We start from the raw sequence: 14,067 nt of genomic DNA on the forward strand, positions 1-14,067 counted from the left end.
TTGCCGAAGCATTTGATTATTTGCTTGTTTTACGTTCGCTTAAAAAACCCTAAATCGATTTTAGAGTAAAAAAAGCCAGAATTGTATCGTAAAAGTTGCAGTGTTTTTTTTACAGCATATTACTGTAAATCATGGGTGTCAAACTCTGGCCCGCGGGCCAAATTTGGCCCGCCGTGTAATTTCACTTGGCCCTTGAGGCGATATCAAATTAACACAAGAGCTGGCCCGCCGATTATATACAGCGGCGGTGCCGCGGTAACACCGCATTCACCGCTAATTCTCATACTTGCCAACCCTCCCGGGAAACTCCCAAATTTCAGTGCCCCTACCTAATATGTCACATCCGCTTTTAGTCCAACGAGTGCTGGCCCAGACACATAATATGTGCAGCTTCTGCACGCACACACAAGTGAATGCAACGCATACTTGATCAACAGCGATACAGGTTACACTGAGGGTGGTGGGGTTTGGTGGTAGCGGGGGTGTATATTGCAGCCCGGAAGAGTTAGGGCTGCATGGGATTCTGGGTATTTGTTCTGTTGTGTTTATGATGTGTTACGGTGCAGATGTTCTCCCGAAATGTGTTTGTGATTCTTGTTTGGTGAGGGTTCACAGTGTGGCGCATATTTCTAACAGTGTTAAAGTTATTTATATGGGCACCATCAGTGTAACCTGTATCGCTGTTGATCAAGTATGCGTTGCATTCACGTGTGTGAGCTTACAGAAGCCGCACATATCTTGTGACTGGGCCGGCACGTTGTTAGAAATGATGAAAAGCGGACGTGACGCAGCTCGTAGAGAACGTTAAATGCCTTAAAGGCACGCCCCCAAGACTGTGGTCCGGGCGGACTACGAGATATAATGACTGATGAACACATTCGTTCGATAATGAAGGTTGCCTCAGCTCAAAGCCTGAGCCCCGACATTAATGAACTAGCATCCATGAAAAAATGGCAGGTATCTGGCTTGGGCACATCAGATTAGATCAGTGTGTTGCAAACTGAGCAGTTTAAAGTCCTGAATGGTTGGTTTATTCATTGTTATTTTATTTTCATATTTATTAGCCTGCGGATAAAGTTGATGTTGATATTTACCTCAGAAGACTGCAAATGGAAAAGAGGCATTCAATTTTTATTTAAATTGTATTTGATATGCCATTGATATTTTGTAATTATTATTATTATTATTTGAAACTCGATTTTGCATGTCACTATAAAGTTATATAAGCCTTGCTTGTTCAATATTATAAATAATGATAAATGGGTTATACTTGTATAGCGCTTTTCTACCTTCAAGGTACTCAAAGCGCTTTGACAGTATTTCCACATTCACCCATTCACACACTGATGGAGGGAGCTGCCATGCAAGGCGCTAACCAGCACCCATCAGGGGCAAAGGGTGAAGTGTCTTGCCCAAGGACACAACAGATTCAATGCAAAACTTGTTTGGGTCCCTATTAAAAGGTTAATTTGTTCAACCTTGGCCTGCGGCTTTGTTCAGTTTTAAATTTTGGCCCACTCTGTATTTGAGTTTGACACCCCTGCTGTAAATGGAATGGAAAAACAGTACCACTCTTTTACAGTAAAATCTAGAGTTGTTGGTTTTATAGTGTACTACTGTAAACAAACAGTAACAAAGTTTTTTTTTTTGTAAAAAAAATAATTTTACCATAAAGTCTATTGTCATTTTTACAGTGCACAATTCGATAACTTGCTTTGAAATCATAAGTTAAGCTGACATTCAAGTACTTATTTTTATTTAAAAAATATGATAACATTTTGTTGCATTATTAGATAATATTAAACATTTTAAAAGTTATGTATATAAAGATAAGCATGCAGTTCTTTTGAACGTCAAAATGAAAAGAACAAATACACTTAGTAAGAAAATATTCTTTATTAAAGCATATTTTTACCATTTCGCGGGCCATATAGAATGATCTGGCGCCCGAGCATTGAGTTTGACACGTGTGATCTACAGATATTTACAGTATTTAACAGTTGAAAGTAAAAAAAAAGAATTATTTTAAACCCTTTAATGACCGACACCATTTTAAGTCCTTGGGATCTTTAACATTCACCAAAATCGAGGGTCGCCCTAATAGTTACAATAAACATTGAATAGAAAATATCAAAATGGCCGCAGCACGCTTTTATTTTTCAGTGATTCCCAACCACTGTGCTGCGGCAGTCATTTAGTCCAGAGAATTAGTGGCGCGATGCCAGTGATGCATGGTGCTCTTCCACTAGAGGGCACTAGGTGATTAATTAAATAAATGATAAATGGGTTATACTTGTATAGCGCTTTTCTACCTTCAAGGTACTCAAAGCACTTTGACACTATTTCCACATTCACCCATTCACACACTGATGGCGGGAGCTGCCATGCAAGGCGCTAACCAGCAGCCATCAGGAGCAAGGGTGAAGTGTCTTGGTAGAAGGTGGGGATTGAACCCCAGTAACCAGCAACCCTCCGATTGCTGGCACGGCCACTCTACCAACTTCGCCACGCCGTCCCACTGACCTTTTGCCACCCTTGGCTACTTTTAGTGATTTTATCAAATCAGATTCCATTTTTTACTCGTTCTTTGGTGACCTTTGGCAGGAAGAATTGGACACCCCTAATTTAGTGCTTAGTAGGGTTGTACGGTATACCGGTATTAATATAGTACCGCGATACTAATTAATCATATTCGGTACTATACCGCCTCTGAAAAGTACCGGTCCCCCAACCCCCCGCGCTCCTGTCGTCGTCACTTCGTGACATTGCTGGTTTACGAGCAGAGGAGCATGTTCGATAGCGCACACACACGGAGTACTTACAAGCAGACACAGTGTGTAGACAGAAAAGGGAGAATGGACGCATTTTGGTTTAAAAACTAAAGATAAAGGTGAAGTTATAACACAGAAACGCCCTCAGGAAGAGGTACTTTAAGACATGGCTAGCTAGCTAGCGGCTAAAGTCCATCCACAGTCTGCAGTGTTTTAGTTACTTCTAAATCACTAATCCTTGCCTCCATGGCGACAAATAAAGTAAGTCTCTTACAAGTACCATTATCACTGCAGGACGAGGAATAGCTAAACATGTTTCACTACACACCGTAGCTCACCAGCGCCAAAATGTAAACAAACACGATTGGTGGATCTACACCTGACATCCACTGTAATGATACCAAGTACAGGAGCGTATCTAGTCGATACTACTATGATTACGTCAATATTTTTTGCATCTTCTTTCGTTTAAACATTTTTTCATTATGTTTCTAAACTCAATAAATATGTCCCTGGACACATGAGGACTTTGAATATGACCAATGTAAGATCCTGTAACTACTTGGTATCGGATTGATACCTAAAGTTGTGGTATCTTTCAAAACTAATGTAAAGTATCAAACAACAGAAGAATATGGTAAATGGTAAATGGGTTGTACTTGTATAGCGCTTTTCTACCTTTTTAAGGAACTTAAAGCGCTTTGACACTTTTTCCACATTCACCCATTCACACACACATTCACACACTGATGGCAGGAGCTGCCATGCACAGCGCTAACCAGGCCCATCAGGAGCAAGGGTGAAGTGTCTGGCTCAAGGACACAACGGACGTGACTAGGATGGTAGAAGGTGGGGATTGAACCAGTAACCCTCAGATTGCTGGCACGGCCACTCTCCCAACTTCGCCACGCCGTCCCCGAATAAGTGATTACATTTTAACAGAAGTGTAGATAGAACATGTTAAAAGAGAAAGTAAGCAGATATTAACAGTAAATGAACAAGTAGATTGATAATCAACTTTTACAGTTTGTCCCTCATAATGTTGACAAAATAATAGAATATTATGTTACTGCATATGTCAGCAGACTAATTAGGAGTATTTGTTTGTTTGCTTAATACTAAAAGACAAGTTGTCTTGTATGTTCACTATTTTATTTAAGGACTTAACTGCAATAATAAACACATGTTTAATGTACCCTAAGATTTTTTGTTAAAATAAAGCCAATAATGCCATTTTTTGTGGTCCCCTGTAGTATCAAAAAGCACCGAAAAGTATCGAAATAATTTTAGGACAGGTATATTGGTATCGGGACAACAGTAGTGCTAAGCATGTCCATAAAGTACATGATCTTGTAGCTAGTTTTAGTCAGTACTCGGGCAGCAGCATTCAGTAATTCATATAAGTGGAGAGTAGTCAAGAGTACCTTCATGCTTGGGGTCACTGCGTCCTGTCCGGCTCGAAGTTGCTCTTTCCGTTCTGTTGGGACCTGCGAGACATCTGAGCAGCCTGGACCACACCCTGCCAAACAAGGGTCAGTTTTGGCAAGCGGAGGAGACGTGAAGACGAGGAGAGGGCGGCCCTCACACACCTTGAAGCTTTTCTTCCTCTTGGGGATGTTCTGCTCGGGGTGGAAGAGGATGACGTATACTTTGGGGATGTAGAGCATGCCCAGGGAGACGGAGGCGCTGAGAGTCATGGACACGGTCAGGGTGGCCGTCTGGATGAACATCTGGGGGGGAGGGGGGGGACACCAAGTCATGTCTTGTTTCACCAAGTCGCTGCTGACATGAGCGCTTGTCCACATAACCCAAATTGAAAGCATGAACAAACATGTTATGCTGTGTAGTCGTAGTAATGCTGGATGTTCATAATGGTGACGTTGACAACGCTTTTGGCCTCAAGTTTTAAGTAGGGATGTCCGATAATATCGGATTGCCGATATTATCGGCCGATAAATGCTTCAAAATGAAATATCGAAAATTATCGGTATCGGTTTCAAAAAGTAAAATGTATGACTTTTTAAAACTCTGCTGTGTACACGGACGTAGGGAGAAGTACAGAGCGCCAATAAACCTTAAAGACACTTCCTTTGCGTGCCAGCCCAGTCACATAATATCTACGGCTTTTCACACACACAAGTGAATGCAACGCATACTTGGTCAACAGCCAAACAGGTCACACTGAGGGTGGCCGTATAAACAACTTTAACACTGTTACAAATATGCGCCACACTGTGAACCCACACCAAACAAGAATGACAAACACATTTCGGGAGAACATCCGCACCGTAACACAACATAAACACAACAGAACAAATACCCAGAACCCCTTGCAGCACTAACTCTTCCGGGATGCTACAAAATACCCCCTTTAGCAATAGGAACAACATGAAGAACTGTGTCTTAAAGAGATGGTTTACATAAATGGGTTGACGACATAAACAGGACGACTTGTAGAAATGACGCCTTTGGTCCTCAAGTTTTATCTTGACAAAATCGGTCAACGTTGACTTAACCTTAACTTAACTTAAGCACTTTTTAGTAATAAGAAGAACACGATGGACCAGGACTAGAAGAGTTGGTCCACATAGGCGGGTTGTCAACATAAACGGGGCAACTTGATGTAGAAATGACCCATTTGGTCCTCAAGTTTTATTGACAAAATCGGTCAACGTTGACTTAACCTTAACTTAAATTAACTTAAGCACTTTTTAGTAATAAAAAACACCATGGACCAAGTCTTGAAGAGTTGGTTTACATAAATGGGTTGTCGACATAAACGGGGCGACTTTTTGAAGAAATTACGCCTTTGGTCCCCAAGCCTTTGGTCAACGTTGACTTAACCTTAAATTAACTTAAGCCCTTTTTAGTCAAAAGAAAAACATGACGGCCCAGGACTTGAAGAGTTTTTTTACATAAATGGGTTGTCGACATAAACGGAGCGACTTTTTGTAGAAATTATCTCTTTGAGTGTCAAGTTTTATCGACAAAATCGGTCAACGTCGACTTAACCTTAAAGGCCTACTGAAATGAATTTTTTAAATTTAAACGGGGATAGCAGATCCATTCTATGTGTCATACTTGATCATTTCGCGATATTGCCATATTTTTGCTGAAAGGATTTAGTAGAGAACAACGACGATAAAGATCGCAACTTTTGGTATCTGATAAAAAAAAGCCTTGCCCCTACCGGAAGTAGCGTGACGTAGTCAGTTGACAGGCTCCTCACATTTTCCTATTGTTTTCAATGCAGCTAGAGCGATTCGGACCGAGAAAGCGATGATTACCCCATTAATTTGAGCGAGGATGAAAGATTCGTGGATGAGGAACATTAGAGTGAAGGACTAGAATGCAGTGCAAGACATATCTTTTTTCGCTCTGACCGTAACTTAGGTACAAGCTGGCTCATTGGATTCCACACTCTCTCCTTTTTCTATTGTGGATCACAGATTTGTATTTTAAACCACCTCGGATACTATATCTTCTTGAAAATGAGAGTCGAGAACGCGAAATGGACATTCACAGTGACTTTTATCTCCACGACAATACATCGACGTAACACTTTAGCTACAGAGCTAACATGATAGCATCGTGCTTAACTGCATATAGAAACAAAATAAATAAATCCCTGACTGGAAGGATAGACAGAAGATCAACAATACTATTAAACCATGGACATGTAACTACACGGTTAATGCTTTCCAGCCTGGCGAAGGTTAACAATGCTGTTGCTAACGATGCCATTAAAGCTAACTTAGCAACCGGACCTCACAGAGCTATGCTAAAAACATTAGCTATCCACCTACGCCAGCCAGCCCTCATCTGCTCATCAACACCCGTGCTCACCTGCGTTCCAGCGATCGACGGTGCGACGAAGGACTTCACCCGATCACAGATGCGGTCGGCGAGACGGAGGAAGTTAAGGTGAGTTCGGCGGCTAGCGCGTCTGCTATCCATCTCTGTCCTCCTGGCTGTGTTGCTGTAGTCCGCCGCTAATACACCGATCCCACCTACAACTTTCTTCTTTGCAGTCTCCATTGTTCATTAAACAAATTGCAAAAGATTCACCAACACAGATGTCCAGAATACTGTGGAATTTTGAAATGAAAACAGAGCTTTTTTGTATTGTATTCAATGGGGTACCAATACTTCCGTATCAACCGTTTACGTCACGCGCATACGTCATCATATCTAGACGTTTTCAACCGGAAGTGTGGCGGGAAATTTAAAATTGCACTTTATAAGTTAACCCGGCTGTATTGGCATGTGTTGCAATGTTAAGATTTCATCATTGATATATAAACTATCAGACTGCGTGGTCGGTAGTAGTGGGTTTCAGTAGGCCTTTAACTTAAAGGCCTACTGAAACCCACTACTACCGACCACGCAGTCTGATATGCCAATACGGCCAGGTTAACTTATAAAGTGCAATTTTAAATTTCCTGCTAAACTTCCGGTTGAAAACGCCTTTGGATGATGACGTATGCGTGTGACGTAGCCAGTGAAACAGAGGTATGGCTCCCCCATTGAAGCCAATACAAAATAGCTCTGTTTTCATCTCATTATTCCACAGTATTCTGGACATCTGTGTTGGTGAATCTGTTGCAATTTGTTCATTGCATTATGGAGAAAGAAGCTGAGCAAGCAAAGAAGAAAGTTGTCGGTGCGAAGCGGAGTATTTTGCGAGGGAAGTCAGCAACACAACACAGCCAGTGTTTCCCGAAAGATGCAGTCAAGATCGAAGAACTCGGACAACAGAGATCTTACCAGGAGGACTTTGACTTCGATACACAGACGCCTGTAGAGAACTGGGACAACACAGACTCTTACCAGGATTACTTTGATTTGGATACACAGACGTGGTACCGTGAGTACGCAGCTGCGCTTCCACACATTTGATCGCTTGCCCGTACGTGCGTGTCACGTACGTAACTTTGGGTAAATATATAAGCTTTATGAACCTTGGGTTAGGTGAACGGTCCTTTGGGCTGAGTGATTGTGTGTGTTGTGCAGGTGTTTGAATTGTATTGGCGGGTTATATGGACGGGAGCTAGGAGCTAGGAGCTAGGAGCTAGCATAAAAAACACCTAGGTGTTTGTTATGCGGGGTTAATTTGTGGCATATTAAATACAAGCCTGGTTGTGTTGTGGCTAATAGAGTATATATATGTCTTGTGTTTATTTACTGTTGTAGTCATTCCCAGCTGAATATCAGGTCCCACCCGCCTCTCACAGCATCTTCCCTATCTGAATAGCTTCAAATCCCCACTAGTCCTTCACTTGCACTTTCCTCATCCACAAATCTTTCATCCTCGCTCAAATTAATGGGGAATTTGTCGCTTTCTCGGTCCGAATCGCTCTCACTTCTGGCCGCCATCACTGTAAACAATAGGGAACTTTGCGGAAATGTTCAACTGACTACGTCACGCTACTTCAGGTAGGGGCAAGGCTTTTTTTTGTCAGATACCAAAAGTTGCGATCTTTATCGTCGTTGTTGCAAAAATATGGCAATATCGCGAAATGATCAAGTATGACACATAGAATAGATCTGCTGTCCCCGTTTAAATAAAAAAAAATCATTTCAGTAGGCCTTTAACTTCAGCACTTTTTAGCAATAGGTAGAACATGAAAAATTGTATCTTAAACAGATGGTTTATATAAATGGGTTGTCGACATAAACAGGAAGACTTTTTGTAGAAATGACGCCTTTGGTCCTCAAGTTTTATCGTGACAAAATCGGTCAACGTTGACTCAACCTTAGCTTAAGCACTTTTTAGTAATATGAAGAACACAATGGACCAAGACTTGGTTGGAGCAATTTTATTTAAAATTATGTAAAATTTTATTATATAAAATAAGATCTCTTTGGGTCTCAAGTTTTATCGACAAAATCGGTCAACGTTGACTTAACCTTAACTTAACTTAAGCACTTTTTAGTAAAAAGAAAAACACGATGGACGAGGACTTGATGGTACACATAGACGGGTTGTCATCATAAACGGACCGATTTTATGTAAAATAAGATCTCTTTGGGTCTCAAGTTTTATTGACATAACCAGTCAACATTGACTTAACCTTAGCTTAAGTTAACTTAAGCACTTTTTAGTAATAAAAAATACCATGGACCAAGTTTTGAAGAGTTGGTTTACATAAATGGGTTGTCGTCATAAACGGGGCGACTTTTTGTAGAAATGACACCTTTGGTCCTAAAGTTTTATCTTGACAAAATTGGTCAACGTTGACTTAACCTTAACTTAAGCACTTTTTAGTCAAAAGAAAAACATGGTGGACCAGGACTTGAAGAGTTGCTTTACATAAATGGGTTGTCGGCATAAACTCAGCGACTTTTTGTAGGAATTATCTCTTTGAGTGTCAAGTTTTATCGACATAATTGGTCAACGTCGACTTAACCTTAACTTCACTTAACTTAAGCACTTTTTAGTAATAAAAAACACCATGGACCAAGTATTGAAGAGTTGGTGTACATAAATGGGTTGTCGACATAAACGGGGCGACTTTTTGTACAAATGACGCCTTTGGTCAACGTTGATTTAACCTTAAATTAACTTAAACACTTTTTAGTCAAAAGAAAAACATGATGGCCCAGGACTTCATGGTCTACATAAAAGGGTTGTCGACAGAAACGGAGCAACTTTTTGTAGAAATTATCTCTTTGAGTGTCAAGTTTTAGCGACATAATCGGTCAATGTTGACTTAACCTTAACTTCACTTAAATTAAGCACTTTTTAGTAAAAAGAAAAACACGATGGACCAAAACTTGATGGTACACATAGACGGGTTGTCAACATAAACGGAGCGACTATGTAAAATAAAACCTCTTTGGGTCTCAAGTTTTATCGACAAAATCGGTCAACGTTGACTTAACCTTAACTTAACTTAAGTTAAACTAACTTAAGCACTGTTTAGTAATCAATCAATTAATCAAAGTTTATTTATATAGCCCTAAATCACAAGTGTTTCAAAGGGCTGAATAAAATAATCAAAAACACCATGGACCAAGTCTTGAAGAGTTGGTTTACATAAATGGGTTGTCAACATAAATGGAGCGACTTTTTGTAGAAATGATGCCTTTGTTCCCCAAGTTTTATCTTGACAAAATTGGTCAACGTTGACTTAACCTTAACTTCACTTAACTTAAGCACTGTTTAGTAAAAAGAAAAACAAGATGGACCAGGACTTGATGGTCTACATTGACGGGTCGTCAACATAAACAGAGCAACTATGTAAAATAAGACCTCTTTGGGTCTCAACTTTTATCGACATAACCAGTCAACGTTGACCAAAGCTTAAATTAACTTAAGTTAATTTAAGCACTTTTTAGTAATAAAAAACACCATGGACCAAGTCTTGAAGAGTTGGTTTACATAAATAGGTTGTCGACATAAATGGGGCGACTTTTTGTAGAAATAACGCCTTTGGATCTCAAGTTTTATCTTGACAAAATCGGTCAACGTCCACGTAAGCAGGCACTTTAAAAAAATAAGAAGAACATCATGGACTGGGACTTGAAGAGATGGTGTGCATAAGTGGGCTGTCGACATAAACGGGCCCAAAACAAAGGCTTCTTGTGTGCACGAAAGCTTTATCGTCATTGTGGTTAAGTGAGACACACAACGAAAATAGCGCAGCAATAGGAGTAGAAAATACATGAAATATCTGGTTTGGTTTGTGTCAACAACCGCTTCTGTCGATGTCAGGGTTGGTTTTAGGATCTTTAATGGTGCTGGTCTATGACCCCTCACCTTTTCTGTGGACTGCGCTGTGCCAAAGAAGATGGGCAGGAAGGCCAGCCAGACGATACAGGTGGTGTACATGGTGAAGCCGATGGGCTTAGCCTCGTTGAAAGTCTCCGGGACTTTGCGGCTTTTCACGGCGTACACGGTGCACGTCACCTAGCAACAGAAACGGGCAGCGGGTGACACGGCGGCGGCGTGGGCTCCGACGGACGGACGGCGTACGTTACCATGAGGACCATGCTGTAGCTGAGGCAGCAGATGAGCGACAGGTCCAACATGTCGCACTTGAGAATCCCTCGGGCCAGGTCGGGGTTAGGGGGGCGGAGCTCGTCGTAGTCCACGATGGTGTGAGGCGGCACGACGGCGAACCACACAAACACACCAAACACCTGGCAAACACTGGGTGCGTCAGCACACAAACAGGAAGTGGCGCGACGCCCGTGTCCCTACCTGGACGGAGACGAGGACTAAGGTGATGAGCAGCTGGGAGGTGGGGCTGATGAACTTGGGCGGCGTGACCGACCTCTTGCCCTGCTCAAATATCCGGTAGATGCGGTTGGTTTTGGTCAGCATGGCCGAGTAGGTGATGGCCGTGCCCAGGCCCAGCAGGAGGCGCCGCAGGGCACATACCACCACGCCCGGCTCGGCGATCATCAGGAAAGTGATCAAGTAGATCAAAAAGATCCCTGCGGGGAAGCATGTTGTACAAATGTGACATGTAGCGCTATTATTGTGAAGACCTAAAAGTGTGTGACTGGTGGGAAAAAGAGAGCTCTTAAAGGGGAACTGCACTCTTTTTGGAATTTTGCCTATCGTTCACAATCATTATGAGAGATAAGAACACACCTTTTGGGGGATTTTAAAGATGAAAAAAAGAGATGCGGCTAATAAGAGTCACCGTTGTAGCCTACAAAGTCTCTAAAACAACTTCAATGATTTATATACACACTGCAAGTATATATATAATGTAGTAACAGACACCTTCATAACAATATATAATATTCTTTCTTTCTTTGTTTTTAATGATTGTCACACACTCACTAGGTGTGGTGGAATTATTCTCTGCATTTGACCCATCACCCTTGATCACCACCTGGGAGGTGAGGGGAGCAGTGAGCAGCAGCCGTGGCCACGCTAAAGAATAATTTTGGTGATTTAACCCCCAATTCCAACCCTTGATGCTGAGTGTCAAGCAGGGAGGTAGTGGGTCCCATTTTTATAGTCTTTGGTATGACTCGGCCGGGGTTTGAACTCACGACCTACCAATCTCAGGGCGGACACTCTAACCACAAGGCCCCTGAATTATGTACAATATACACACTGCAAGTATATATATATGTATATTTAATGTAGTAACAGACACCTTCATAACAATATGTAATATGTACAATATACACACTGTAAGTATATATATAATGTAGTAACAGACACCTTCATAACAATATGTAATATGTACAATATACACACTGCAACTATATGTATAATGTAGTAACAGACACCTTCATAACAATATGTAATATGTACAATATTTACCGTATTTTCGTCATTTTAATTATTACCGGTACAAATTCTTTGGCACATTGATTTTTGTTTCCGTAGCAACGCACTTCCGACTTCTGGCAACAAATGTGTTCCTACTTCCGGAATCAAACACGAGTGGGTTCTCTAATCAAGGTAAACTTGGTAACAGACAACAAAGACGACTATTTTTGGAGAAATGAGGATTCACAACCCTATATTTTTGAAGCTGAATATACAGAGGATTATCTACTGCTGCTAGAAGTGAGCACGAAGAAAGGGTGAGACGTTGCAGCAGACGGAAGCTGAGAGAGTGAGGTGAAAGCGACTCGAACCAGCAAATTGTGGAACTTGAAGCAAAGCTATTTCGACATAAATGGAGTGCTTACCCTAATAAACCGGGAAAAATGTCCCCGGACAGCGAGTAGGTCGCACTTTATATTAATGATGATACATGCAGCACATCATGCGTCTAGGTTGTTTGGCTAGCTGAGTACAAACATAACATGAAATAATACTTTACAGATACTGTAATATGATTGTTCATGTTGTTCACTCAGTACAGATTGGTGTCATATCACATTGTGTTGTGCGTTACAAACCCAAACGTGTTTCGTGCTGACGTAGAAGCTAGCTTATCTCTTTCCGTAGTTAGCTTTTACAGCTAATACTGTAGCATGTTGATGTGTTAGTATGCTAGAAAAAGAGTTCCTCAGTGTTCTCTCTTACAATAACAATGTTGCTACAGCTTGGTTATTATGCAGGTTACAGAACGTAAATTAGGTATTGTTGATGTTTTTTTAATGTATTTTTAAAGTGATTTAGAGGTATAATTGATTTCTAACATTAGCTACATTGCTAGCCACCAAGAAAAAGCCGATTTTTATATGTTAAAATACAAAAGAAAAAAACCCTTTTGTCTTCTTGTCTCTCATAATGATTGTGAACGATAGGCAAAAGGTGCCGTTTCCTTTTAACGGTGACCGTCTTTGAAGGACACAAGACTGTTGACTTTCAAGTAGGACTGGGCGATAAAACCATATATCGTAATCGATATCAATAAAAAATGTGCTTGATAAAATGTCAGATAATTTTATTTTATTTTTTGTCAGAAGAAAGCAGAAGTTGCGAAGCATTGTTGATTGCTTCAACAAAGCCTTCATTTTAAGAACTTGTGTTTTTAATATTTTGTTTACATTGATTGTTTTCCATGTTTTCCTTTCTGCCTTGATATACATTATATTATATATTATAATCAAAGGAAGGTTACATTTCCAATAAAATATTTTTTCTCCTGCTCCTTATTTTTCGTAAGTTATAAAAATATAAATAATTATCGATATTGACATTTATATCGTGATACAGTTTTCAGGCGTATCGCCCCGCCCTACTTTTAAGAAGTTGTTTTCTTCTCACTCGCTCCTCCTCTGTGCTGCACTTGGGTAACACTGTCATAAAAAGCTCTCAAAGCTGCGCCAACAAGTTTGTTTTGGTCGGTCTTCCGGAATCAAGTCTGCACATGTGCAGTAGCGTGGAATAGTCCATTGCGTGAGAAGGAAGAGGGGTGGTCGCTGTCGAAAACGATCATAATAAAAAATGTGCAGTAGTATCTCAACTTTAAAAATTGATTGGTTTGTGCTACAAAATGTTTTTGCCAAACTATCATAGTTTCTATTTTATTAACATGTTATAGTTTTTGTGTTATTAATGTCTAATTAACGTGTTATTATTCATAACCAGATCCCCAGCCATGTCCAAATGTCCCTATTCGTTAGTGTGTTTTGTCTAACTATGTTTGGGGCTGTTTGAGTATTAACACATTCATAACATAAAAATATAAAAACCTAAACATAAAAACTATAATAGTTAAGACAAAAAAGATTTGCAGCACAATGGAATGGCGGTGTTATTTTAATAGATGTAAACTTCACACAGGTGTTCATTATTGGTATCCATTGCGTACCTGTCAATAACACGTAGCTGAGCTCTCTTCCCGCCGCTCGGACGATGGGCGTGTCGTTA

The 14,067-nt window shown here is 40.6% G+C and overlaps 1 protein-coding gene across 1 annotated transcript in view; it reads right to left on the minus strand.

Annotated features, from left to right (window-relative positions):
* Positions 1-14,067, minus strand: part of grm6a (glutamate receptor, metabotropic 6a) — a 45,467-nt gene that overhangs the window by 3,215 nt on the left and 28,185 nt on the right. Inside the window, exons 10-15 of the mRNA XM_062058087.1 lie at positions 14,009-14,067; positions 10,978-11,213; positions 10,755-10,916; positions 10,534-10,683; positions 4,361-4,501; positions 4,196-4,290 (exon numbers count right to left, since the gene is read on the minus strand). The exon at positions 14,009-14,067 is cut by the window's right edge and continues 206 nt beyond it. Coding sequence (XP_061914071.1) covers positions 4,210-4,290; positions 4,361-4,501; positions 10,534-10,683; positions 10,755-10,916; positions 10,978-11,213; positions 14,009-14,067 — 829 coding nt within the window. The 3' untranslated portion in view covers positions 4,196-4,209. The remainder of the gene's footprint in view (positions 1-4,195; positions 4,291-4,360; positions 4,502-10,533; positions 10,684-10,754; positions 10,917-10,977; positions 11,214-14,008) is intronic.

Source organism: Entelurus aequoreus, linkage group LG01 (assembly GCF_033978785.1).
Source record: "Entelurus aequoreus isolate RoL-2023_Sb linkage group LG01, RoL_Eaeq_v1.1, whole genome shotgun sequence".
Taxonomy (NCBI): Eukaryota; Metazoa; Chordata; class Actinopteri; order Syngnathiformes; family Syngnathidae; genus Entelurus; species Entelurus aequoreus.